The 27,982-nt window shown below is 53.8% G+C and overlaps 1 protein-coding gene across 2 annotated transcripts; it reads left to right on the top strand.

Annotated features, from left to right (window-relative positions):
* On the top strand, nucleotides 1-26,545 carry SIGLEC1 (sialic acid binding Ig like lectin 1). Of its 2 annotated transcripts, XM_030825631.1 has the most exons (22): nucleotides 1-128; nucleotides 5,331-5,488; nucleotides 5,862-6,221; nucleotides 6,527-6,823; nucleotides 8,689-8,955; nucleotides 9,329-9,583; nucleotides 11,149-11,448; nucleotides 13,313-13,570; nucleotides 14,630-14,965; nucleotides 15,422-15,679; nucleotides 15,876-16,178; nucleotides 18,599-18,859; nucleotides 18,989-19,300; nucleotides 19,834-20,085; nucleotides 20,401-20,670; nucleotides 20,760-21,011; nucleotides 21,330-21,629; nucleotides 21,932-22,192; nucleotides 23,253-23,555; nucleotides 23,815-23,917; nucleotides 24,290-24,362; nucleotides 24,908-26,543. In XM_030825631.1, exons 2-22 carry the CDS (start codon nucleotides 5,440-5,442, stop codon nucleotides 24,965-24,967), a joined length of 5,130 nt encoding a protein of 1,709 aa, XP_030681491.1. In that variant the 5' UTR covers nucleotides 1-128; nucleotides 5,331-5,439; the 3' UTR covers nucleotides 24,968-26,543. The 2 variants fall into 2 exon arrangements, with proteins under 2 accessions (XP_030681491.1, XP_030681492.1); XM_030825632.1 differs by lacking the exons at nucleotides 1-128; nucleotides 24,290-24,362 and having other exon boundaries at nucleotides 5,334-5,488; nucleotides 24,908-26,545.
* Nucleotides 26,546-27,982: the final 1,437 nt, after the last annotated feature.

Here is a 27,982-nt window from a genome sequence, read left to right as displayed (position 1 = left end):
GATACGGGATCCCTCTCTCTTGAGCCAGCAGAGCCCTGGGGAGCCAGCTGCACCAGGAGCTCTTGGCCGTCCTTCCTGTTCTCTCCGCAGGTCCAGCACCCCCGCAGCCACTTCCTCCTGTGGAGCAGGTACCCCTGTCCCTGGTCCCTGGGCCCGGAGGGTGAGTGGAGCATTAGAAGCGGGGCTGGGCTGAAACTGGCTGAGCGGGGTAGGGGCAGGGGTTGGGGGGTCCAGCTGGGTGCGAGTGGCGGACCCCAAACCAACCCAAGCCCAAGACACTAATCAAAGCTGGACTCAACTAAAACCCTTCCACCACCCCAAGTCCTTCCAACCTGCATCCCAATCCCAGTCCTGACCATCACCCTGCTCTGACCCTACCTCAGCCCCAGCCCCGGCCCCTATTCCAACCATACCTCACCCTCACCTCACTTTACTCATCTCATCCAATCCCAACCATCCATCATCACAAACCTAACCACAATTCCGACTCTATCATCCTCATCTCAACCCAGCCTTCACTATATATTAACCATCACCTGCACCCAACTCCAACCTTCACCCTTACCCCCACCCATCACTCAACCTCAATGTCCACCCCAATCCCAGCCTTAATTTGCTTCCAGAATTCCAACCTGACCATCACCCTGACCTCAGCCCCAGCCCAGCCCAATGATAATCTCTCCTTACTCTAACCCCAGCACCATTCCACTTCATCCATCACCACTTCGTCCGTCTACAGGAGGGCTTCTGGTGCTGTCCAGCACAGTTTGGAGAGTGGGCACTCCAGCCAGAAGCATTTAGAGCCAGATTAAGGAATGAAGTGTGAAATTTCTACTGCCCATATCAAAGCCAGTAAACATTAGTTATGGATTCTATGGCTCTGAGAATTAAACATTTGGCCTGTGATTGGGGATTTCCACTATTTTGACCATAATCTGCTCCAGGAATTGCCCATCTGTACCCTGACTCCCTATCTGTGGGCCAGTAACCTCCAGCTGGCCATGTCACCCTGTGTTCTTCCTTCTCTAGCCCAATGGGGAAGTTGGGGAGAAGCCTTGGGGTCAGGAAACAGAAACGGAATCGTACACCCGGGCCTAGCTGTCCACAGGGAAACTGCCTCTGCCCTTTCTTCCCCAGCTAAACTTGGCCTCTGGAATCAGAGGTCAGGGACTTGGGGCCCCAGCGCACCCTCCAAGACCTCCTGAGGCACTTGGTCTCAAACAGGCAGCAAACGTGAGTGCCCACTGTGTACCAGGCCAGCTCAAGCCACCCTGATGCAACACATACCAATACTAGGAGTGGGGATTTAAAATCCTGTCTTCAGAGCACCCAAGACTTGGAGACCCAAGGATGAACCTCAGGAACTTCCTGTCTGGGGGACAATGATTTCCAAAAGAGTCACCCAAGGGAGGGATGGTTCAGGGCTGCAGAGCTGCTTGCTCCCTGTTGCTAGCACACCGCTCTCTTTCCCGGGACCCGCAATTTCCCCTCGACCACCAGGAGGCTCTGGCTGCTCACTAGGCCACAGCTGCAACCCAAGTTGCGGGGGGCGGGGGGCGGGGGGCGGGGCACTGTCCCCTCAACTCCAGGCTTTCAAACAGGGACAGAGATCTGCTTTCTGGGCTGTCCCTGCTCTTTCTCTTTCTAGAACAGTTATCTGGGCTGAAGCTGGCCTTTGTGGTGGAACAGGCTGAACCAATAGGCTGGACTCTGGTGGGGCTGACCCCTTTGGGGTTAGGGCCGGGCTAAGCATAGGTGGCCTCTACATTATGTGATTGGAGTGGTCCTGGAAAGGGTCCTCCCCCACGCCCTGTTCCGGGGTCGCTGTGTCCAGAACCCCACCATTCTTCCATCAGGTTCATGATTGCCCTTTTCGGGACCCCAAATGGGAGGAACAGGGGAGCTGGGACAAGATAGCTGCCCTGGCCATAGCAGAGCTGACCCTGACATCCCCTGTGGCCAGGGACACATCTGACCCCCAGTGTGCCCAGCAGGCTGCTTTTCTTCACGATGAGGTGTCCAGGTCCCAGGGCCCCAGCTATATCATTCTCCAGTGGCCAAGAACCTGGTGTGGAGGCTGGGGGTGCATCTCCCCAGAAGAGGAGGAGGCCTAGGGCTTCCCAGAGAACTGGAGACGAGCCCTTGGGCCTCCACAAATGGCCAGATCAGTCCACTCTGGCAGCCTGCAAGAGGGCTGGGTCCCCTGGGGAGCGGTGTCCTTCCTGTCCCAATCCCGCCCTGTACTGTGCCCCCCTACCGGGGCACCTTCTGCCTTCTGCAGCGGGCTAAGTCCCACCTGGTCAGCCTGACCGGCCCTGGGCCTCAGCTCACCCCCTTCCCAGGTGTGCCCCCTGGTAGTCATCGGAATCTGCTGAGCCCAGCCCCTGAGGCGGATGGGCTGGGGGCTGGGAGGTCATGAGTTTCCTTTCCCCACTTCCAGCCTCCCCGTTCACTTGGCCAAGTCAGCATTTAGGACCAGGGAGGATTGCAAAGTTGGCAACATGGGTGTGTATGTGGTGAAATATACATAATATAAAATTTACTGTTTTAACTGTCTTTAAGTGTACACCCCATGACATTAAGTACATTTGCAATATTGTGTAACCATCAGCACTATTTCCAGAACTTTTTCATTATCTGAGAGACTCAGCAATCATTAAACATTAACTCTCCCTCCCTGCAGCCCCTGGTTACCGCTATCCTACTCTACTTTCAGTCTCTGAATATACGTAGTCTGGATATTTCATGTAATTGGAACCCTACAATATTTGCCCTTTTGTGTCTGGCGGATTTCACTGAGCATAATGTTTTCAAGGTTCACATATGTTAGAATTCATTCCTCCTTATGGCCGATTGATATTCCATTGTATGTACATACCACAGTTTGTTTATCCACATCCATTCACTGTGGACACTTGACCTGTTTCCACCTTTTAGTGGAATAGTGCTGCCATGAACATTGGTATACTCTGTTAGAGTCCCTGTTTTCAGTACTTTTGGGTATATACCTAGGAGTGGAATTCCTGGATCATATGGTAATTCTATGTTGACGTTTTGAGGAATGACCAAATTGTTTTCCACAGTGATGGAACCATTTTATATTCCCACCAGCAATACATAAGAATTTCAACTTCACATCCTCACCAATATTTATTGTTTTCTGTGTTGCTTTGTTTGTTTGTGAATAGCCATTCTAACGGATGTGAAGTGGTATCTCACTGTGGTTTTGATTTGCATTTCCTAATGCCTAGTAATGTTGAGCATCTTCATGTCCTTATTGGCCAGTTATATATCTTCTTTGAAGAAATGTTTATTCAAGTGTTTTGCCCATTTTTGGAGTTGGATTTCATGGTTTGTTGTTGTTGTTGTTGTTGATTGTAGGAATTCTTTATATATTCTGGATATTAGTCCTTTATCAGATAAATGATTTACAAATATTTTCTCCCATTCTGTGGATTGTCCTTTTATTCACTCTCTGGATAGTGTCCTTTGATGCATATCCTTTTTTTTTTTTTTTTTTTTTGAGACAGAGTCTTACTCTGTCACCAGGCTGGAGTACAGTAGTGTGATCCTGGCTCACCACAACCTCCATCTCCTGGATTCAGGTGATTCTCCTGCCTCAGCCTCCCAAGTAGCTAGGACTAGAGGTGCACACCACCACACCCAGCTAATTTTGTATTTTTAGTAGAGACAGGGTTTCACCATGTTGGCCAGGATGGGCTCAATCTCTTGATCTTGTGATCTGCCTGCCTCAGCCTCCCAAAGTGCTAGGATTACAGGCGTGAGCCACCGCGCCCAGCTGTTGTTTGTTCTGTTGAGACAGGGTCTTGCTCTGTCACCCAGGCTGGAGTGCAGTGGTGCAATCATGGCTCACTGCAGCCTCGACCCCTCCCCTGGGCTCAAGCGATCTTCCCACTTCAGCCTCCAGAGTAGCTGGGACCACAGGCCTGTTTTTTAATTTTTCGTAGAGACAGAGTTTTGCAGTATTGCCCAGGCTGGTCTTGAACTCCTGGGCTAAAGTGATCCTCCTGCCTCAGCCTCCCAAACTGTTGGGTTCACAGTCATGAGCCACTGTGTCTGGCCAAGTTTTAAATTTTGATGAAGTCCAACTTACCTATTTTTTTTTCTGTGCTTTTAATTTCATACTTAAGAAAGCATTGCCTAATCCAAGGTCATGAAGATTTTCACCTATGTTTTCTTCTAAGAGTTTTATAGTTTCACTTATATGTGTTTCTGGCATCTCTTCCTTTTAGACTCAGGTCTATGGTACCCCTTAGACACTCCCTGACCAGGGGCACTCCATGGTTGAGGGCCTGCCTTTTTGCATGTGGTACATTCAGCACACATTGAGCTCATATTAGTGGCGTATGTGTTCCACAGCGCTCTCATGCTACCTTTCAAACCTAGACTTGCCCTGCCACCTCCCCACTCCAACTCTGAGCCTCAACTCTGAACCCCTAAAAACCTCACCCCTCTCTTAGTCACTAAGGGGTCTGCTGAATGCCTGGTGGGCTCTGCACTGCTATGGGGCACATATCTTCAGTTCTAGGTCCTGAGAAATGGGCTCTCACAAGCTGTAAAAAACAAGGCAAGGAAAATAGAGATAGCTCTGGGGTAGCTACAGAAACCTCAAAGGAGAAGTTCCAACTGGAAGCCAAATTCATGTTGCTCCTTGAAGGTTGAATAAGGTTTCAGTAGGCAAAGATTATTTGTGGTGGAAATAGAGCTGGGCAGCTAGGGAGCCCGTGAGCAGACAGAACTGCCCCCAGAGTGGGTCTGCAGAGAGCAGGGAATGGGGACAGAGCTGGGGGCAGGAAATGAGGACTTTTCACATCTCATGGGCAATGGGGAGCCACAGAAGGTTTTTGAGCAGGGGAGTGACTGTTAAAGGCAGCACTTTGGCAAGTTCAGTAAAGTCCCATTATGGTCTATAGTTAGCAAGGCAGGTGGTAGGAGACAAGCCTCAGGAAGAAACCATCATTCTAGCTGGGTGTCTTGGAGTGAGTCACTGGGCATCTCTGGGCTCCAGTTCCTGTTGGCTTGGGTGGTGGGGAGGGGGCAGGGAAGTGGGGAAGAGGGAGAAACAGCTGTTCATCTGCCTTAGGGTGGTATCCTTGAGGGGCTGGGAAAGCAGAACTTGGGATAGGGCCAAGGGACACACAGGCTTTTCTGAGGCAGGCCACCAAGTGAGGGCATTCTTGGGCACAGCCTGAGCTGGGAACGTGGCCTCCTGGCTCTCTGCTTGTGGCTGACTCAGAGGTCTTTAAGAGCCCTGCCCTCTTATTGGGTTGGCCAGCAGAGGAGGTGGGGACACAGGCTTGGACTTCTAGCAGGTGCTGGGGCTAAAGTGCCCAGAGGTGTCCCTGGAGGCCCCTGTGTGCCCAGCCAGTGCAGTGCGCACCATCCTCTTAGGCAACAGGAGCAGCACAAGAACCTGCTATGGGCTTCTTGCCCAAGCTTCTCCTCCTGGCCTCATTCTTCCCAGCAGGTAAGCTTTGCGGGCCTAGTGCCTGTCTTCCAGGGCCCAACCTTCATAAGTCCAGCCCTTGGCAGATTAGACTATGCCTGGGTCACATGTTTGGTTGCTGAGGTCAAGGGAGGGCCCAACCGGGCAGTGGCCAGGAGCTGGGCAGGAAGCTGCGATCTGTCTTGGAGCCACCCTACCAAACCTCTGAGCAGCCTCGGGCAGTGGACTGACCCATGGGGCACTGAGAAGGGCTGCTCTAAGTGTGCATTTCTCGGGGCAGGGCAGAGTTTGGGAGCCCATCTGGGGCACCTTCCCTGGGGCAGGTCGCAGGGCTCTGTGGCACCCTGAGGCCTGTATCACCCTCCTCTCTGTCCCCCTGCCATTCTTCCCCCAGGCCAGGCCTCATGGGGCGTCTCCAGTCCCCAGGACGTGCAGGGCGTGAAGGGGTCTTGCCTGCTTATCCCCTGCATCTTCAGCTTCCCTGCCGACGTGGAGGTGCCTGATGGCATCACGACCATCTGGTACTATGACTACTCGGGCCGGCGGCAGGTGGCGAGCCACTCGGCAGACCCCAAGCTGGTGGAGGCCCGCTTCCGCGGCCGCGCCGAGTTCATGGGGAACCCGGAGCACAAGGTGTGCAACCTGCTGCTGAAGGACCTACAGCCCGAGGACTCTGGCTCCTACAACTTCCGCTTCGAGATCAGTGAGGTCAACCGCTGGTCAGATGTGAAAGGCACCTTGGTCACAGTAACAGGTGATAAGTGGGGTGGCCTGGCTGCCCCCGGGAGGGATTCCCAAGCTGCTTCCGGACCCCTTGGCTGTCAGCCCCAGCCCTTGTCCTGACTCTAACACCAGCCAGTCTCAGCCTCCGTTCCAGCCCCTGTGTAGGCCCAGGCCTGGTTCTCCCTTGTATTCACCCAGGTGGGGCTGGAGTAGAAAGCACCTTTCCTTCCCCTAAAAGCCCCCTCCCCAGGGCTCTCTCCTCAGCTGGGGTTTCCAGGGCAAGGGATCTCAGGGGTGGTGAAAGCAGGTCCTGAGCACTGCTGTCTCTGTCCTCAGAGGAGCCCAGGGTGCCCACCATTGCCGCCCCGGTGGAGCTTTTGGAGGGCACAGAGGTGGACTTCAACTGCTCCACTCCCTACGCATGCCTGCAGGAGCAGGTCAGACTGCAGTGGCAAGGCCAGGACCCTGCTCGCTCTGTCACCTTCAACAGCCAGAAGTTTGAGCCCACCAGCGTCAGCCACCTGGAGACCCTCCACATGGCCATGTCCTGGCAGGACCACGGCCGGATCCTGCGCTGCCAGCTCTCCGTGGCCAATCACAGGGCTCACAGCGAGATTCACCTCCAAGTGAAGTGTGAGTTGTCTGGGGACACACCCTTGTGGCTGAGCACATCTGTGGCTCCCTGACAGAAACCAGCCCCTCTCCAGCCCACAGAAATGGAAGCTTTGCTCCTGATGCAAAACCAGGCTGCACCTGGGCCTCCAGGGCAGGGCAAGTGGAGAGACACTGCTGAGCCCCGAGGGCTTCGTTAAATGGTTCGCTTCCACCTCCTACTGCTTCGAAGGGGCTTGGCCTTGAGGCCAGGCTGGGCAGAGAAAGGGAGACACAAAGGGTTGGGGAACAGGAGCTCCCACGCAGCTTCAGGGTTGGCAGCGAGTGCCCCGGGATTTACCCTGCGCTGGAGGATGCTGGTGAGGTGGGGTTTATCCCTTTCCTGCCTTAAGCCTGCTCATGACCATGGTGACCAGGGTGTCACGCAGGCACGGCTATGAGTCAGTGGGGAGAAAGCCCGGGTTTCCATTGGTTATGCATCTTCCATCTCAAATGGGGCAGCCTATTTTAGAACAATCGCTGCTCACAGGCATCCGGCTGCTGGCTCCACCCACCCACTAGATGGGAAAACTTCGAGCAAGTTCCTTGCCTCCTAGAGCCTCTGTTTTCTCATGTCTATGGTGAAGATAACAATAGATGGTTCCTGTCTCATAGATTTATGATAAAAATTAAAGGAGATGGGCCGGGCGCGGTGGCTTATGCCTGTAATCCCATCACTTTGGGAGGCTGAGGCGGGTGGATCACTTGAGGCCAGGGATTCAAGACCAGCTTGGCCAACATGGTGAAACCCCATCTCTACTAAAAATACAAAAATGAGCCGGTTGTGGTGGCACATGCCTGTAATCCCAGTTACTAAGGAGGCTGAGGCACTAGGATTGCTTGAACCCAGGAGGTGGAGTTGCATTGAGTTGTGATTGTGCCACTGCACTCCAGCCTGGGTGACAGAGTGAGACTATGTCTCAAACAAAAAACAACAACAACAACAACAAAAACAAATAAAGGAGATGATCCAGGTAAGGTATTTAGAAGAGTGCCTGGCACATATTAAACACTTGAGGCCGGATACAGTGGCTCACACCTGTAACCCCAGTGCTTTGGGAGGCCAAGCCAGGAGAATTGCTTGAGGCAAGGAGTTCGAGACCAGCCTGGGCAACATAGTGAGACCCTGTCTCTACAAAAAATTAAAAACAAAAATTAGCTGGATGTGGTGGCTTGCACCTGTAGTCCCAGTTCCTCGGGAGGCTGAGGCAGGAGGATCACTTGAGCCCAGGAGTTTCAGGCTGCAGTGAGCTATGATTGTGCCTCTGCACTCCAGCTTGGGTGATGAGCCAGACCCTGTTTCTAAAAAAATAAGAATAAAACACTTGAATACACAGAGAGAGGCTTTGGAACAAGATTTAAGGAAATGCAGTTTCTTTGTATTGTTGGCCTCTTGTTTACAAACTGGGTAACTATTTTCAGAGCTAGTTTGATGCTGCCTTTGGCCCCCTCCCACTAGGTGGTTGGTCCCTTACCAATAGCTTCCACAGGCCACTAAAGCTAGCAGTGGGGTACCCATGACCGTGTGTGTGGAGCTTGCCCCAAATAGAGCAGGGGCAATGGACAGCATTGGGAAGCAGAAAACTACATCTGGTGGGGTAGGCTGGACGCTGCCCAAGCATCACATGATCAGCTCTCAATGGGCATAGGAATGCGTCAGGCGCAGGGGGCGGGAAAGGGATGGACATGGGCGGACAGAGCATGCCCTGGGTGAGGATGGAAGGGGACTGCTGTTTTATCTGGGCATACTTCCTTAGGACAGAGCTTTTAAAGGGGGGCAAGAAGAAGTGTGCCATCCTCTGCCCTCCCCAAGCACCTTACCCAATACCCCCCACTGTGACTTGCAGATGCCCCCAAGGGTGTGAAGATCCTCCTCAGCCCCTCGGGGAGGAATATCCTTCCAGGTGAGCCAGTCACACTCACCTGCCAGGTGAACAGCAGCTACCCTGCAGTCAGTTCCATTAAGTGGCTCAAGGATGGGGTACGCCTCCAAACCAAGACTGGTGTGCTGCACCTGCCCCAGGCAGCCTGGAGCGATGCTGGCGTCTACACCTGCCAAGCTGAGAATGGCGTGGGCTCTTTGGTCTCACCCCCCATCAGCCTCCACATCTTCAGTGAGTTCTTGGGAAGGTTGCATATTGGCCAGAGAATAGGGAGGAGCTCAGGCCTCAGGGACGGAGGGGAGACAGGGCAGGGCAGGGCCAGCAACTGGCATAACCCAGTGTTTCCTGGATGCAGGGGTGGAGTCCCAGCCCTGCCTTACCATGAGACAGGTGACAATACCCCCCTGAAGGGTGGGGTGTCAGGGGGATCCTGGTGAGCTGGATGAAGAGATGCAGAACACTCCAGGAGGCTCCACTGTAGCAGCAGGCGGGTGGTGTAGGATGTGCAGAGATTGAGGCTGATTGGCTGAGACCCAGGGACTGTGTGGGGCTGGGGCTGGAAGTCGGCTGGGACCCCCCAGCACTCCCTATGCTGCCATTGCAGTGGCTGAGGTCCAGGTGAGCCCAACAGGTCCCATCCTGGAGAACCAGACAGTGACGCTAGTCTGCAACACACCCAGTGGGGCACCCAGTGATCTCCGCTACAGCTGGTACAAGAACCATGTCCTGCTGGAGGACGCCCACTCCCATACCCTCCTGCTGCACTCGGCCACTAGGGCTGATACTGGCTTCTACTTCTGTGAGGTGCAGAACGCCCATGGCAGCGAGCGCTCGGGCCCTGTCAGCGTGGTAGTCAACCGTAAGTGGCCAGGGTGGGGTGGCACTGGACACGGTCAGAGCAGGGCCAGACGGTGGAGCCCCAAGGAAGGGTTGGGGTCCTGGGCATAGGAACTTCAAGGCCACTTACCCGGAGGTGGCCTTGAGCTCACGTCCCAGCTCTGCACACCTGGGCAAGGCTTTGACCTCCCTAGTTCCCTCCTGTTTTATATTTGGAAGTTTAAACTTATGAAAAGTTGCAGAGAAAGACAAAGAATGATTACATACCTTTAACCTAGATTTCCCATTTATTAACATTTTGGCACATTTGCTTTATCTTTCTCGCTATCTACACAGACACACACACGTATATACATACATATGAATGTATGAATATAGACTTGCATATATACATGTGCACGTATATGGGCACTTGTGTGTATGCACATCCACTCTATGTGGACATGTGCACTTATACATATATGGACTCTCTATATACATATGAATATGTTATCTATCTATGTATCTACCTACATATTTATATTCCTGAAGTTGCAGACATGATGCCTCTTTACCGCTAAATTCCTAAGATCATTCTCTTATGTAACCACAATGCAACGATCATGATCAGGAAATTTAGCATTGATAGAAGACTTTTTTTTTTTTTGAGATGGTGTCTCGCTGTGTTGCCCAGGGTGGAGTGCAATGGTGCGATCTTGGCTCACTGCAACCTCCGCCTCTGGGGCTCAAGCGATTCTCCTCCTGCCTCAGCCTCCCGAGTAGCTGGGATTACAGGCACCCACCATCCTGCCTGGCTAATTTTTGTGTTTTTGTAGAGACAGGGTTTCACTCTGTTGGCCAGGATGGTCTTGAACTCCTGACCTCAGGTGATCCATCCACCTTGGCCTCCCAAAGTACTGGGATTACAGGTGTGAGCCACTACACCCGGCTGATAGAAGACTATTATCCAAGCTATAATCTATATTCACATTTTACCAATGGACCTAACACTGTCTTTTGTAGCCATTTTTTTTCTGGTCCAGAATACAATCACAGTTCACACATTGCATTGGGTCGTTGAGTCTCTTCATTCTCCGTTAGTCTGGGACTGTTCTTCAGTCTTTCCTTGTCATTCTTGACATTGAAACTTGCAGAGTTCAGGCCTGCTGTTCTGAGGAGGTCCCTCACTCCACATTTGCCTGACTTGAATGGCCTGAGACCATGCCCTCTGGGTGGGAAGGCCGTAGACGTGCTGCCCTGTCAGGAGGCACTCTGTGTCAGCTAGTCCCATTGCTGATGATGCTCACTTTGGTCACCTGGCTGAGGTGCTGTCCCTAGCCAGGTCTCTCTATTAGTTTTCTCATCTTTGAAGTGGGGCTCCTATCCCCACTTGCAGGGTGGCCCTGAACACTGACTGGGACAACAGAGTGATATGCCCAGCCCAGCCAAGGACAAAAGTGTATTCAGCAGGCACTCAGGCACTTTGGGATTGCCCCTTTCTCACAGGGCAGTGTGGGACAAAGGGGTGCATAGGTCACGGGTTGTATCAGGGTATCCAGGGAATGCCCTTGTCTGAGGGTGACAGGCTCACCTCTCGTCTCTACACAGACCCGCCTCTCACCCCAGTCCTGACAGCCTTCCTGGAGACCCAGGCGGGACTTGTGGGCATCCTTCACTGCTCTGTGGTCAGTGAGCCCCTGGCAACACTGGTGCTGTCACACGGGGGTCATATCCTGGCCTCCACCTCCGGGGACAGTGATCACAGCCCACGCTTCAGTGGTACCTCTGGTCCCAACTCCCTGCGCCTGGAGATCCGAGAGCTGGAAGAAGCTGACAGTGGGGAGTACAAGTGCTCAGCCACCAACTCCCTTGGAAATGCAACCTCCACCCTGGACTTCCATGGCAATGGTAAGACGGGCACTGGCAGCCAGGGAGAGTGGAGGGAGCCTGAGGAGGAGCCTGCTCCAGTCTGTTCCTTCTAGAAGTCTAGTGCCCTCAACTGCAGGACTGAGCTAACTGGCTACGTCACATAAAAGACAGGGGCTGTGCAGTGACCCAACATCAGAGCTTCCTGAAAGTCAAGGCAAAAAGGGAAACACAACAGGTCACATCATTCCTTTTGCATATACCCTGACTCTAAACTTGGAGAGTCCCTCAGAAGCATTCGTTATTTTTTAATTATGAAACTTTGGGAGCAGGCTGTATGCTAGCAGTCAGATGTGGGAAGCCAAATAGAAAAGCAGGGTCTTCTGGCTGGGCGCAGTGGCTCACTCCTGTAATCCCAGCACTTTGGGAGGCCGAGGTGGGTGGATCACGAGGTCAAGAGATCTAGCCAACATGGTGAAACCCCATCTCTACTAAAAATACAAAAATTAGCTGGGCATGGTGGTGAGTGCCTGTAATCCCAGCTACTTGGGAGGCTAAGGCAGGAGAATTGCTTGAACCCAGGAGGTGGAGGTTGCAGTGAGCCAAGATAGCACCACTGCACTCCAGCCTAGGCGACAAGAATGAGACTCTGTCTCAAAAAAAAAAAGAAAAAGAGAAAAAGAAAAGTAGGGTCTTCCAGCTTTCAGTATGTGCACTGTCCTTCTCTTCTCCTGAGGGCATGGTAGCTAATTGATCAAGCCAGGTTTTTGTTTTTGTTTTTTGAGATAGGGTGTTGCTCTGTTGCCCAGGCCGGAGTGCAATGGTAAGTTCATGGCTCACTGCAGCCTCAAACTCCTGGGCTCAAGCCATCCTCCCATCTCAGCCTCCCAAACAGCTGAGACTACAGGCCCATGTCACCACACCCAGCTAATTAAAAAAAAAAACTGTAGCCAGGCACGGTGGCTCATGCCTGTAATCCCAGCACTTTGGGAGGCCGAGGCAGGCAGATCACCCAAGGTCAGGAGCTTGAGATCAGCCTGGCCAACGTGGCGAAACCCCCTCTCTACTAAAAATACAAAAATTAGCTGAGTGTGGTGGCGCACACCTGTAGTCCCAGCTACTTGGGAGGCTGAGGCAGGATAATTGCTTGAACCTGGGAGGCAGAGGTTGTAGTGAGCTGAGATTGCGCCACTGCACTCCAGCCTGGCTGACGGAGGAAGACTCCATCTCAAAAAAAAAAAAAAAAAAAAAAAAAAATAATGCTGGCCACAGTGGCTCACACCTCTAATCCCAGCACTTTGGGAGGCTGAGGCGGATGGATCACCAGAGGTCGGGAGTTCGAGATCTGCCTGGCTAACATGGTGAAACCCTGTCTCTACTAAATATATAACATTAGCTGGGTGTGGTGGCACACCTATAATCCTAGCTGCTTGGGAGGCTGAGGCAGGAGAATCACTTGAACCCAGGAGGCAGAGGTTGCAGTGAGCCAGGATCACACCACTGCACTCCAGCCTGGGAGACAGAGTGAGATTCAGTCTCGAAAAAAAAATTGTTTGAGATGGAGTCTCACTATGTTGCCTAGGCTGGTCTGGAACTCTTGGCCTCAAACGATCCTTCTGCCTCAGTCTCCCAAAGTGCTAAGATTACAGGTATGAGCTACCATGCACAGCCAAGCCAGGTGTTGGACATAAGCCTGGGCTCTGGCTCTGAATCTTCAACCACGCTGCAGCCAGCTACTACCAATGGATCTGATTTGGCATTAAAGGGCAAACCCTCCTGATCCACCACAAAGCCCAGAGCTACCTACAGTAGTGTGGGGAAAGGAGAACCCTGGAAGGCTTTCTGTATAGGGCAGCATGTGGGGTTGAGAGGCAGGACCCTTCCCAGCCTCTTCCTCTCCCCGCAGCCGCCCGTCTCCTCATCAGCCCAGCAGCCGAGGTGGTGGAAGGACAGCCAGTGACACTGAGCTGCAGAAGCGGCCTGAGCCCCACGCCTGATGCCCGCTTCTCCTGGTACCTGAATGGAGCCCTGCTTCACGAGGGTCCCAGCAGCAGCCTCCTGCTCCCTGCGGCCTCCAGCACTGACGCCGGCTCATACCACTGCCGGGCACGGGACAGCCACAGTGCCAGTGGCCCCTCTTCACCAGCCATTCTCACTGTGCTCTGTGAGCAGCCACCACCTGCTGCAGCCTCCTGCCGGGACCCACCAGCCACCCCACCTCCTCCAGGCCCCCCAGCCCTGTCCTGCCCTGCCCCACAGTCTACATCAGGAGGGCTGGGTCACAGACCTGGCCACAATGGGCCTTTCCATCTGGGGCTGAAGTTTAGGAAATGAGGCTGGGGCCTTCTCTACCTCCCCATGTCTTTACCCTCCAATCCCAGCCCTGTGGGCTCCTCTGTCCCAGCCTCAAGCTCAGCATGGGCACCACATCCATGCTTTGTCCTCATGGGTGAGCCCTGGGACACCACACTCCTCTATTTGTGCACATGCCCCACAGGCTGTGCTGGGCTCCCATAGACGCCAAGGCAAAGCCCCTCAGCACAGGGACAGACAGTCCCTCTGCATCCGCCAAGCGGGGAGGCTCCGTATAAAACCAAGGGCCTGATTCCAGAGGCTTCCCCTGACACGTGTGTGCCAGAGCCACGTCCCGGAACTGTCAGAGGGCAGCAGCCTCTGCAAAGTTTTCTGGTGTCTGAGTGAGATCACATGGGGGCCTTGGCTGATTGCTCTCTTTTGGCCAACTGTCTCCAGAAGCCTTCAGGAAGAGGCCATTCTATGCATTCGCTAATATCACAGGAGCTGGCTTGGAGATCAGAGATAAGCTGCAGGGCAGATCTTGAGGGGAGGCTCCGTGGTAAGGCATTGGGTGCGGGGTGGGAGCAGAGAGCATGACCCCCAGGGATTGCTAGGCGGACACCCTGCTCAGCAGCAGATGGGACTTATGCAAGGTGGCAGCCAGCCCATACAGCACCTTTGTCTGAGCTAGAAAATGGTGCTCCTTCTTCTGGGAAGACTCAGTAAGCATCAGGGCACAGCTAGCTTGAGGAGCATGAGCCTAGCTTGAGTTCCACCCACCCTGGTCTGGCTGCCCTTGTGCAGTGCACAGCTGTTTGGGGCAGCCTTGGGGATCTGCCTTTGTCCAGTGTATTCTGGGAGCCTAGCCAGGCTTGTGGGGCCCTGGCAGCAACCGTGGGATGAGTGCCCATGTTCTTCCTCCCTGCAGACCCCCCTCGCCAACCAACATTCACCACCAGGCTGGACCTTGATGCCGCTGGGGCCGGGGCTGGACGGCGAGGTCTCCTTTTGTGCCGTGTGGACAGCGACCCCCCTGCCAGGCTGCAGCTGTTCCACAAGGACCGTGTTGTGGCCACTTCCCTGCCGTCAGGGGGTGGCTGCAGCACCTGTGGGGGCTGTTTCCCACGCATAAAGGTCACCAAAGCCCCCAACTTGCTGCATGTGGAGATTCACAACCCTTTGCTGGAGGAGGAGGGCTTGTACCTCTGTGAGGCCAGCAATGCCCTGGGCAATGCCTCTGCCTCAGCCACCTTCAATGGCCAGGGTGAGTCGGGCAGGGAATGGGCGGCATGGGGGCAGGGGCTGGAGCTCTGGACTGTTCTGCTCTGAGGAAGATCTAATCAGGCAAAACCACTCTGTGCAGCAGTGGGGGCCCCTCGCTGCCCTCCTCCACATTCAGGAAGATCAGAGCTGCTCCTTCCCATGATCTCTGTTCAGGCTGGGGACAGGCGTCACAGCTGGTCCCTGAGGAAGGACTCCCCAGCTGGGACAGTTGGGCTGCCTTGTCCTCCTTCCCTGTACTGCAACCCTCTCTACCCAGGGCCCCCACAGTTCCCAGGGCCCACTTCTCCTAGGCTGCCCTGTGAGCTGGCTTGCTTTTCTCCCCAACCCTGTGAGCACCCCAGGGGGCCTCCTTCCTGTTCCTTCCAGGCTGGGCGGCTGGACCCCTGGCTCCTGGGGGCTGGGGGTGGTCAGTGAGCCTGTGCTGCCTGCTCTCCAGCTACTGTCCTGGTCATTGCACCATCACACACGCTTCAGGAGGGCACAGAAGCCAACTTGACTTGCAATGTGAGCCGGGAAGCCGCTGGCAGCCCCGCCAACTTCTCCTGGTTCCGAAATGGGGTGCTGTGGGCCCAAGGTCCCCTGGAGACCATGACACTGCTGCCCGTGGCCAGAACTGATGCTGCCCTTTACACCTGCCGCATCCTGACCGAGGCTGGCTCCCAGCTCTCCACTCCCGTGCTCCTGAATGTACTCTGTGGGTGACCAGCATGGGCAGCCTGGGGACTTGGAAGGTGGAGGGGTGGTCTGGGGAGAAGCAGGGGCTGGGCTGGGTTTTGGGGAGGAAAGAGCATGGCTTAGGCTGTGTGTGTGGCAGGAGGTGGGGGACATAGTGTGGCAGTTGTAATGTGGTGAGCTAGGCTGGGTGGCCTCAGCTCCCTCTGTTCCTGCAGATCCCCCGGACCCTCCAAAGCTGTCAGCCCTCCTAGACATGGGCCAGGGCCACATGGCTCTGTTTGTTTGCACTGTGGACAGCCGTCCCCTGGCCTTGCTGGCCCTGTTCCATGGGGAGCACCTCCTGGCCACCAGCCTGGGTCCCCAGGTCCCATCCCACAGTCGGCTCCAGGCTAAGGCTGAGGCCAACTCCCTGAAGTTAGAGGTCCGAGAACTGGGCCTTGGGGACTCTGGCAGCTACCGCTGTGAGGCCACAAATGTTCTTGGATCATCCAACACCTCACTCTTCTTCCAGGTCCGAGGTGAGTGTCAATCTTCTGAAGATATGGTAGACTCTGATGCCCTGGGGGCTACTCTGGTCAGACTTTGGGCTGGGTGCTGTGAATTTTGTGCAGCAGAAATGTGTCTTTTTCAGTCCTGGTAATGGCAGTTTCCAGCCAGCCAGCAGAAGGCCTCCCTTTGCCTCCAGCTAGATATTTTCACCTGTAATAACTGCAGCAGCCAGCTAGATATTTTCACCTGTAATAACTGCAGCAGCCACTAGGAGGCAATGGCAATTCACAAGGTGGCTTGCTTGGTGGGAGCACTTTCTGAAATAACTTATTTTGTGATTATATAATTTTGTTACATAGTAAACATTCTCATACATATGTATATTTATATTATGCATATATGTTTATGTATGTATATACACGTACAAATATACATTATGTATATTCTTATGCATAATGTATTCATATTCTTTATATACACATATACGTGTGTGTGTATGTGTGTATATATTATATATCTATACTATATATAATATATAGTATATATCTATGCTATATATAATATATAATATATATCATATCTATACTATATATTACATATTATATATCTATACTATATATAATATATATTATATATCTATACTATATTACATATTATATAATATATATTATATGTAATATATAATATATATAATATATATTATATGTAATATATAATATATAATATATATTATATATAATATATAGTCTCTATAAAAATCCTATATATAAAAATATATACACACACATACACACCCACATATATGTGTATATAAAGAATATGAATATATTATGCATAAGAATATACATAATGTATATTTGTATGTGTTACATATGTATTGTATATAATTGTATATTGTATATTGTAATTGTATAATATATAATATATATATTATATATTGTATATAAATATGATGCTCAAGGTCAGTGTGTGTGTGTGCGTGCATGTGTGCTCCTTTAAAAGAGGAGAGGAGGTGGGACAGGGTTCTAGAAGCCTGGGGGCATGGGAATAGTCCCCATTCCCACCCTTCCTAAGGGTGGTGGACTCCAGACTTGAGTTTCTTGGGAGAACCATTTTTAAACACCAAATTTTACATGTATGCCCAGTGGATATTATATATATATATAAAAAATATAATATATATAATATAATATATATATAAAATATAATATATATATAAAATATAATATATATAATATAATATATATATAGTCTCTATAAAAATCCTCCCACAGGCCGGGCACTGTGGCTCATGCCTGTAATCCCAGCACTTTGGGAGGCTGAGGCAGGCGGATCCCTTGAGGTCAGGAGTTCAAGACCAGCCCAGACAACACTCTACTAAAAATACAAAAATTAGCCAGGTGTGGTGGTGGGCATTTGTAATCCCAGTTACTTGGGAGGCTGAGGCAGGAGAATCGTTTGAACCTGGGAGATGGAGGTTGCAGTGAGCCAAAATTGCACTTCACTCTAGCCTGGATGACAGAGTGAGACTCTGTCTTAAAAAAAAAAAAAATTCTCCCTAAACAAATAAACCAGGAAAAAGGAAAGATAATAACCATAATGCAAAAGTCAAAGGAACATGCATGCTTCTTCCACCGCGGTGACCAACAGCACCAATTTTGGGACATTTACTTTGAGCCTCGGTTCTGTGTATCTTTTCTTACTTAGCATGCCTATTTTGCAGGGAGAAATTGAAGGTTTGAGTTTTAGGAGCTTTTCCCCAGTTGCATGACCCTGCTAGCTGTGGTCTCAGGCGTGGTCTGTGTTCTTGCTTAGCATTCCAGCTGTCCCTCCATCTCACTCCCTGCAACCTGGGGTTCTCCTGCTTCAGACCCAGGGGCCACTGAGGAGCTGCCCTTTGCCTGGTCCCCAGGTCCTGTGCTCTTGTGGCCTGGAGTCTGGATGCAGGGCTAGCCTGGCGAGGGCGCTCAAGATCACATAGCTGCTAACATTCCCTTCCAAGCCCTTGGTCACCCATGCTGAGTCCAGCTCCTAGTTAGGACGATGGCCCTGGGATGATCTAAATCCCTCCCTTTTCAGTACTTTATGGGTTGAACCAACATTTGTCAGGAGCTAACACATGCAGGCACAGTGCCTGGAACTGGGGTCACAGGTCACACAAGTCCAGTGCCCATAAGGCTTATGCTTTGGTAGGCGAAATATGACTGACACAGTAAAACCATCCCACCAGGTGGTGGGAGGTAAATGCCAGGATGGAGCCTGTGCAGGAGAGTGGGGAGCAGGAGGGGCCAAGGCATGGGGCTGAGTGGGCCCTGCCGGTGGTCTGGAAGGGGGCTGCAGCTCCAACACACGGGGTAGGGTTGTGTAGTCCTAGGTAGACACGCACATGGTCCCAGACTGTGAGAGGTGTGGTGGAGAGCCTTCACCTGCTCTTGGTTTTCCCCTGCAGGAGCCTGGGTCCAGGTGTCGCCATCACCTGAGCTCCAAGAGGGCCAGGCTGTGGTCCTGAGCTGCCAGGTACCCACAGGAGTCCCAGAGGGGACCTCATATCGTTGGTATCGGGATGGCCAGCCCCTCCAGGAGTCGACCTCAGCTACACTCCGCTTTGCGGCCATAACTTTGACACAAGCTGGGGCCTATCATTGCCAAGCCCAGGCCCCAGGCTCAGCCACCACGAGCCTAGCTGCACCCATCAGCCTCCACGTGTCCTGTAAGGACTTTTGTCCCATCCAGGTGTGGGGGAAGGAATGCAGTCCCCTGGTCCCGGGCTCTGTCACATGACACAGCCCTGGATGAGGGACCCCCTGGCTGGGTCCTGACCACTCCCCACCCTGTGTAGATGCCCCACGCCACGTCACACTCACTACCCTGATGGACACAGGCCCTGGGCGATTGGGCCTCCTCCTGTGCCGTGTGGACAGTGACCCTCCGGCCCAGCTTCGGCTGCTCCACGGGGACCGCCTCGTGGCCTCCACCCTACAAGGTGTGGGGGGACCTGAAGGCAGCTCTCCCAGGCTGCAGGTGGCTGTGGCCCCCAACACACTGAGTCTGGAGATCCACGGGGCAATGCTGGAGGATGAGGGTGTCTACACCTGTGAGGCCTCCAACACCCTGGGCCAGGCTTCGGCCTCAGCTGACTTCGACGCTCAAGGTCAGTGTGTGTGTGTGTGTGTGTGTGTGTGTGTGTGTGTGTGTGTGCATGTGTGCTCCTTTAAAAGAGGAGAGGAGGTGGGACAGGGTTCTAGAAGCCTGGGGGCATGGGAATAGTCCCCATTCCCACCCTTCCTAAGGGTGGTGGACTCCAGACTTGAGTTTCTTGGGAGAACCTTTTTTAAACACCAAATTTTACATGTATGCCCAGTGGATAAAACTAAACAGGGAATTTCAGGAGAAAGTGCAGCAGGGGAGGGGAGGTCTGTGGTCTCCCCATTTGCCCCCAGCCAGGGTCAGGGAGGAGCTCAGGGCCTTCCAGGACTCTGTGGAACTCTACTTGGGACCACTCAGGAGCCAGTGGGCTATTCCCAAGCTCGACCTCTAAGCCCCATTTATAGGTGGGCCACCCGAGGCTCCCAAAGGCCAAGGGGCTCCCCAGCAGTAGGGGCAGCTTGCCCACATGGAGACAGGTGGCCTGCTGTACACAGCCTCAAGACCCTCACTGGTGTCCTGTGCCCTCCCTCTCCCCAGCTGTGAATGTGCAGGTGTGGCCCGGGGCCACCGTGCAGGAGGGGCAGCTGGTGAACCTGACCTGCCTTGTGTGGACCACTCACCCGGCCCAGCTCACCTACACATGGTACCAGGATGGGCAGCAGCGCCTGGATGCCCACTCTATCCCCCTGCCCAATGTCACAGTCAGGGATGCCACCTCCTACCGCTGCGGTGTGGGCCCCCCTGGTCAGGCACCCCGCCTCTCCAGACCTATCACCTTGGACGTCCTCTGTGAGTCTGGCTGGATGCAGGGTGGGACTGACAGGAATGACAGAAGCCCACAGGGATCAGGGCATGGCCGGAACCCCACAGGTGTCCAATGGGGAACTCGGTACCCAGTAGCTAGTGGAGCACTGGGCAAGGAGCATTAGAGTAGGGGGCACTGGGGTGAGTCCTGTCTGGGCAGAGGAGCAATGCCTCAGATTGGGTGGTTGGGAGCCATCGGGGGTGGGGAACCAGGGCCCTCCTGAGTTTGAATGCGACCTGCAAACTGGCCTCCTGCAGGCTGTCGCCTGTGACTCCGTGTAAGCCTCTCATGCCCTGCAGACGCGCCCCGCAACCTGCGCCTGACCTACCTCCTGGAGAGCCATGGTGGGCAGCTGGCCCTGGTACTGTGCACTGTAGACAGCCGCCCACCTGCCCAGCTGGCCCTCAGCCACGCCGGTCGCCTCTTGGCCTCCTCAACAGCAGCCTCTGTCCCCAACACCCTGCGCCTGGAGCTGCGGGAGCCACAGCCCAGTGACGAGGGTTTCTACAGCTGCTCTGCCCGCAGCCCTCTGGGCCAGGCCAACACATCCCTGGAGCTGCGGTTGGAGGGTAAGGCAGGGCCCAGGCCAAGCCCACTGAGATGGAAACCCACTGTGATGTCTGGCTGGGCCCAGCTGATCCTGGCCTCCTTGGTACAGGTGTGCGGGTGATCCTGGCTCCAGAAGCTACCGTGCCTGAAGGTGCCCCCATCACAGTGACCTGTGAGGACCCTGCTGCCCACCCACCCACTCTCTATACGTGGTACCACAATGGTCGTTGGCTGCAGGAGGGTCCAGCTGCCTCGCTCTCATTCCCGGTGGCCACGCGGGCTCATGCAGGCGCCTACTCTTGCCAGGCCCAGGATGCCCAGGGCACCCGCAGCTCCCGTCCTGCTGCCCTGCAAGTCCTCTGTGAGCAGAGGGTCCTTGGCCAGGGCTGCCCAGAAGGAGGGTGGTGGAGGGTGCTTCTAGGCTCTGGTGGGAGTGGGCACAGGACTGCAGTGGGCCCAGGAATGGGCAGTTGGGGAAAGAGGACATCGGTGCTGGAGAAAGAGACAGTCCTATAAGCCCTGCCTGGAGTACTCTGCCCACAGGACTCCTGGGAAGGTGTCACTTCTAGGAAGTGGCCATTGGTCCAGAGGCTTCAGCCTGGCCAACCCCAGGCAGCTGGGCAATGGGCAGTACAGGGTGCCTAAGCAAGGCCCCCATCTGTGCCCTGCCTGCCCACAGATGCCCCTCAGGACGCTGTCCTGTCCTCCTTCCGGGACTCCAGGGCCAGATCCATGGCTGTGATACAGTGCACAGTGGACAGTGAGCCACCTGCTGAGCTGGCCCTATCTCACGATGGCAAGGTGCTGGCCACGAGCAGCGGGGTCCACAGCTTGGCATCAGGGACAAGCCATGTCCAGGTGGCCCGAAATGCCCTACGGCTGCAGGTGCAAGATGTCCCTGCAGGTGATGCCACCTATGTTTGCACAGCCCAAAACTTGCTGGGCTCAATCAGCACCATCGGGCGGTTGCAGGTAGAAGGTGAGTGGGAGAGAGAGGAGGAGGAGGGGCTCTGATGCTGTCAGGTCCAAGTCCATGAGAGGGGCTGGAGCTCCCACTAGAGCGGGCTGTCTGGTCTGAGAAAGCCCTGCCTTGAGAAGCCTAATCTGATGGAGGAGGCACAGCTCCCACTGGAGGGGGCACAGTTCCACCTTGGAAGGCCCAATCCCAAGTCAGACTGAGACCTTCCCACAATGTGCAGAGGCCCCTCAGAGGTCCCACCCAGAGGCTCCAGCCCCCGAGGCCTACAGATCCCCAACCATCTCTCTATCCTCCGCCCACAGGTGCGCGCGTGGTGGCGGATCCTGGCCTGGACGTGCCTGAGGGCGCTGCCCTGAACCTCAGCTGCCGCCTCCTGGGTGGCCCTGGGCCTGTGGGCAACTCCACCTTTGCATGGTTCTGGAATGACCGGCGGCTGTACACGGAGCCTGTGCCCACTCTCGCCTTCACCCACGTGGCTCGTGCTCAAGCTGGGATGTACCACTGCCTGGCTGAGCTCCCCACTGGGGCTGCTGCCTCTGCTCCAGTCATGCTCCGCGTGCTCTGTGAGTGTGAACCCCCTCCCCCGCCTTAGTCTCCCCACATCTCACGTGCCCACCTCAGTTCTTCCTCCTCTTCTGTCTGCCAAGAGTGAAGGCTTCACGGATATTGAGTCCTAGGTTGGAATCCTGGCTCTCCCACTGTCTGGTTGTGTGACCTTGTAAAATGGGGAATACATCATTCACCTCATCTTGCAAGTAGTATAAGAAATAAATGGCTGGGTACGGGGGCTCATGCCTGTAATCCCAGCACTTTGAGAGGCTGAGGCGGGCAGATCACTTGAGGCCAGGAGTTCGAGACTAGCCTGGTCAATATGGCGAAACTCCGTCTCTACTAAAAATACAAAAATTAGCACGGCATGATGGCATGCACCTGTAATCCCAGCTATTCAGGAGGCTGAGGCAGGAGACTCGCTTGAACCTGGGAGGTGGAGGTTGCAGTGAGCCAAGATCACCACAGTGCACTCCAGCCTGGGTGACAGACTGAGACTCTGTCTCCAAAAAAAAAAAAAGAAAAGAAAAGAAAAAAACAAAAGAAAGCATGCTGAGTGTCTGGCACACAATAAGCCCTCATCAGTCTTGGTCTCCCACCCCAGCCTTCACCAAGGCCTACACTGTATCGGTCAGCTATTGCTATTGACCACACCAAAACTTACTGCTTCAAACAAAAGCCATGTTATTTGCTCAATTCTGTGGGCTGGGCTCAGCTGGGGAGTTCTTCTGTTGTTCACACCTCATGTGGCTGCAGTTATCCAGTGGTCTCAGATGACTGCATGCTCGTGGCTGCCGGTTGGGCCACATGTGCCCAGCAGGCTGGCCTGGGCTTCCCACATTGTTGTGTTCCAACCAGCAGAGCAGAAGCTACAAGGCCTCTTGAGGTCTGGCTCTGAAGTTGCACAACATCACTTCTTTCTTCAGTTGGTCAAACTGAGTCACAGATTCAAGGAGTGAGGAAATAGGTTCTGCCTCTTAATGGGAGGAGCAGCAAAGTCACTGTGCATGGGTACAGGGAGGGAGGAATTTGTGGTCATTTTCTGCAATCACCATACTCCCTTCCTCCCCACAGACCCTCCCAAGACGCCCATCATGATGGTCTTCGTGGAGCCTGAGGGTGGCCTCCGGGGCATCCTGGATTGCCGAGTGGACAGCGAGCCGCTCGCCAGCCTGTCTCTCCACCTTGGCAGTCGACTGGTGGCCTCCAGTCAGCCCCAGGGTGCTCCTGCAGAGCCACACATTCATATCCTGGCTTCCCCCAATGCCCTGAGGGTGGACATCGAGGCGCTGAGGCCCAGCGACCAAGGGGAATACGTGTGTTCTGCCTCAAATGCCCTGGGCTCTGCCTCTACCTCCACCTACTTTGGGGTCAGAGGTGAGGGGAGGGGGCTCCATCTCCCAGGCCACTCTGCACAAAAGGCCAGCTCTTAGGCCCAAAGGCTTCCTTCCCTGTATCCCTCCTGCTGCAGCACGATTTGCCTGTCTACTCTAAACTGATTGCTAGGAGCTCCCTTGTTTGGAGAGCTTCAGAGATAAAGCAAAAGTTAGAAGGTGTCATCTTGGGTGGGTCCCTTTGGAAGGAAGCACTGGGGGCTTGCAGCTGTGGCTGCCCTGAGTCCCGCTCTGTGTTCCAGCCCTGCACCGCCTGCATCAGTTCCAGCAGCTGCTCTGGGTCCTGGGACTGCTGGTGGGCCTCCTGCTCCTGCTGTTGGGCCTGGGGGCCTGCTACACCTGGAGGTGGGTCTGGAGCTGGGAGTGGGCCAGAAGATTGGGGTAACGCAGCCCACCTCATCTTCTCCCCAAATTCCCCCAGGTCCTTTAGGACCTCCTATTAAGTTCACAGGCTGCCTACTTCCTAGACTGCCCCTCCAAATTGGGAATCCCTTCTAGAATTGCCCCTAAATCCTCCTTGCTATAGTTTTCTTCTTTCCTCCTCTCTGCCCTGGCTGTGCTAAAGCAAGGGCTAGGGAGGAAGACAGAGGAAGCACCCACTCTCCATGAGGTTCCCACGCTCTGGTGGTCTGGAGCCAGCCTGTGGGGAGCGGGAGAGGAATGGGGGCAGGCGGTGGGGAGGGGAAAGGCTCTCTGAGTCCACTCTGGGCCTTGCAGAAGGAGGCGTGTTTGTAAGCAGAGCATGGGTGAGAATTCGGTGGAGATGGCTCTTCAGAAAGAGACCACACAGGTATCCATTCAACACACGTGGGCAGATATAATACCCAGCTAACCCACAGTGCCGACCGGCATCTGGAGACTGCTGTCATTTAGAGGATGGTGCCTGGGACCACGGGGAGGTTGGGGAGAGCGTGCAGGGAACCAGGAGCCCCTCAGGAGATAGGAGAGCCCTGTTCTGCTTGGGGCAGAGAGAATCCCTGTGTCAGCTGGTGGCTGGCTTAGAGGATTAGGGGAGACTTTCTGGACTTAGCAGCATCCCCTCCATTTCCAAGACATGTATGTTCTGACTCCCTCATCTTTGTTCTGAGGCCTCTTCCCCACTCCTGAGCCTGCCCATCACCTGGGCAGAAGTGAAAGTCAGTTTCTCCTCCCCTGTGGTGTGTCCCTTCTGCAGCTGATTCACCTGGTGGGCCAGGGCTGCAAGTCACACTTCCAGCCATGCACACTCCCACCAATCCTCTTGGGACCCTGCCTGAGGCTGGGGGCCTGGGGGGCCTGGGGGGCCTGCCTTGGCTCCCAGAGGCCTCCTGTGACCAGGGTTTTCTCTGTGGGAAGCTCATTGATCCTGATGCAGCCACATGTGAGACCTCATCCTGTGCCCCGCCCCTGGGCTGACCAGTGGTGTTGCCTGCCCTCTGGAGGACAAAGTGGCCAGCATCTGTGATGACTCCAGCCTGTGAATGTGAATGAGGCAGTGTTGGGTTCTGCCTGCCTCTACGAAAACAGCTCTGTGACATCTGACTTTTTGTGACCTGGCCCCAAGCCTGTTGCCCCCCCAAAAATGGGTGGTGAGAGGTCTACCCAGGAGGGTGTTGACCCTGGAGGACACTGAAGAGCACTGAGCTGATCTCGCTCTCTCTTCTCTGGATCTCCTCCCTTCTCTCCATTTCTCCCTCAAAGGAAGCCCTGCCTTTTCACATCCTTCTCGAAAGTGACCCTGGACTTTGGTTGGATTACAGCATCCTGCATCCTCAGAGGCTCACCAAGGCACTCTGTATTCAGCAGAGTATCAGTCAGCCTGCTCTAACAAGAGACCAAATACAGTGACTTCAACATGATAGAATTTTATTTTTCTCTCCCATGCTAGTCTTGCTGTTACAATGATTTATGATGTTGGGGCTCAGGATCCTTCTATCTTCCTTTTCTCTATCCCTAAAATGTTGCCTTTGATTGTGAGGCTCACCATGGCCCCTCATTGTCCACATGCCCTCCAGCCAGAAGAAGGAGTGGAGGTAGAAGCACACCCATGCCCACGGTGAACGCAACCCAGAAGCTGCACATGACTTTTCCACTCACTTCCCATTGGCGGGAGTATTGTCACATGGCTACTCCAAGCTACAAGGGAGACTGGGAAATGTTTTTATTTTGAGTCCAGAGGACATTTGGAATTGGACTTCCAAAGGACTCCCAACTGTGAGCTCATCCCTGGGACTTTTGATGTTGTTGGGAATGCCACCAGCAGGCCATGTTTTGTCTCAGTGCCCATCTACTGAGGGCCAGGGTGTGCCCCTGGCCATTCTGGTCATGGGCTTCCTGGAAGAGGTGATCACTCTCACACTAAGACTGAGGAAATAAAAAAGGTTTGGTGTTTTCCTAGGGAGAGAGCATGCCAGTCAGTGGAGTTGCCTAAGCAGATATCCTTGTGCCAGATTTGGCCCCTGAAAGAAGAGATGCCCTCATTCCCACCACCACCACCCCTACCCCCAGGGACTGGGTACTGCCTTACTGGCACTTACAAGAGTGGAGGGCAGACACAGATGTCGTCAGCATCCTTGTTCCTGCTCCAGATGCATCCCTGTTCATGACTGAGTGAGCTCCTGTCCTTTTCCTGGAGGCCCTGTGTTGGGCTGTTAAAGAGAGTTACCAAGAAGGAATCACGTGCCCCTGTGAATCAGGGACCAAGAGGAGAGAGCTCTTGAGTGGGCTAGTGACTCCCCCTGCAGCCTGGTGGAGATGGTAGGAGGAGCTAAGAGCCCTCCGCTCTAGGATTTGGGTTGAAAAACAGAGAGAGAAGTGGGGAGTTGGCACAGGAGCTAACAGGCTGGGAGGCAGTTGGGGGCCAGGTGAACTTCGTGTAGCAGAGGCCGCACCCTCCCTCATTCCAGGCGCATTCATTTTCATGCTCCATTGCCAGACTCTTGCTGGGAGCCCGTCCAGAATGTCCTCCCAATAAAACTCCATCCTGTGACGCAACTGGAGTGAGTCTCTTTCTTGTAACCCAAACAGCTGGGCTGGAACAGAGGAGTCACATGTTAGTGGGGTTTATTCTTAGACACTATCTGTAGGAGGGGGCCAGGGGCTGCAAGTTACATGACATTTATCACAAATTACCTTATGCTGAAGTGATTTGTGTCCCTTTCTGCTCCTTGAGGCTTCGTGTGTTGCTCACATTTGCCACCCATGATGACCAGCCCCGTGCATGGCACGCAGCAGGTGGGCACGTGAACCAAGCATTTGTCTTGTCTACATTGCTGACAATGGGGAGGGTGGAGAACATGGACTAAATCCAGAGGTGGGACAGGGAGAGAGCAAGTCAAATGCAGCCAGATGTTTGGGGGCTGTCTGGGGAAGAGAGAGTGTAGGGAGGACCATAAGCAGCCGCTGAAGCTGCGGCTACTGGGGGATTTGGGAATATCCGGCTTGGGAGTCTTCATCTGCTTCCGTGTACTTCCAAGGGGACATATGTCCATCTTGGATTGGAGGGTTCTCAGAGGGGTTAGTTGTGTCCGCTTCCAGTAGTCTGAGGCCTCCTGAGACTTTTTGTACATTTAATTAAAGTGTAACATACAGAAAAGTTCACACATTATAAATGCAACTCAAGGACTTTTCCAAAAGCGAACACACCCAGATCAAGAAACGGACCATCCCATAGTCCCCCCTTACACTCTGTACCAGTTGCAGCCCCCACAAAGGTAACTACTGTCTTGACTTAGAACACCATAGATTTGATTTGCCTGTTTTTAAACTATAAGTAGAATCACAGAGTGTGTACAATGACTTTGGAAAACTGTTTGACAATATCTTTTTTTTTTTTTTTTTTTTTTTTTGAGACGGAGTCTTGCTCTGTCGCCCAGGCTGGAGTGCAGTGGCGCAGTCTCGGCTCACTGCAAGCTCTGCCTCCCAGGTTCATGCCATTCTCCTGCCTCAGCCTCCCAAGTAGCTGGGACTACAGGTGCCCGCCACCACGCCCGGCTAATTTTTTGTATTTTTAGTAGAGACGGAGTTTCTACCGTGTTAGCCAGGATGGTCTCGATCTCCTGACCTCGTGATCCGCCCGCCTCGGCCTCCCAAAGTGCTGGGATTACAGGCATAAGCCACAGTGCCCAGCTGACAATATCTATTAAAGCTAAAATACCCTTGCCCTATGAACCTGAAATTCTACCCATCTTGCCAAGGGACAAAAAGTTCCCCTCTAAATGCACCAGGCTGTCAGGGATGAAGCGTTGGCTTTGGGGCCCCCATTCACACACATGAATTTTTCTGGGGCACCCAAGCATCAGCCTGTCATCGCCAGGTGCCACCCTGGCCATCTTTGAGAGCTGGAGTCAGAGTGCCTCCCTCAGACATCCTGTTCTGCATCATTCTTTGGGAGGAGTCGTGTTTACAGATGGTGGGTGTCACCCATGCCAA

Source organism: Nomascus leucogenys, chromosome 13 (assembly GCF_006542625.1).
Source record: "Nomascus leucogenys isolate Asia chromosome 13, Asia_NLE_v1, whole genome shotgun sequence".
NCBI lineage: Eukaryota > Metazoa > Chordata > Mammalia > Primates > Hylobatidae > Nomascus > Nomascus leucogenys.
The sequence above is the reverse complement of the archived record's forward strand: the minus strand, read 5'-3'. Positions and strand labels throughout refer to the sequence as shown.

Bases quoted from the DNA above. Each gene is read 5' to 3' on its own strand.
- SIGLEC1 (XM_030825631.1), top strand. From the start codon at position 5,440: ATGGGCTTCTTGCCCAAGCTTCTCCTCCTGGCCTCATTCTTCCCAGCA. The intron at 9,584-11,148 runs GTAAGTGGCCAG...GTCTCTACACAG, and splicing joins TGTCAGCGTGGTAGTCAACC to ACCCGCCTCTCACCCCAGTC. The intron at 22,193-23,252 runs GTGAGTGTGAAC...TCCTCCCCACAG, and splicing joins AGTCATGCTCCGCGTGCTCT to ACCCTCCCAAGACGCCCATC.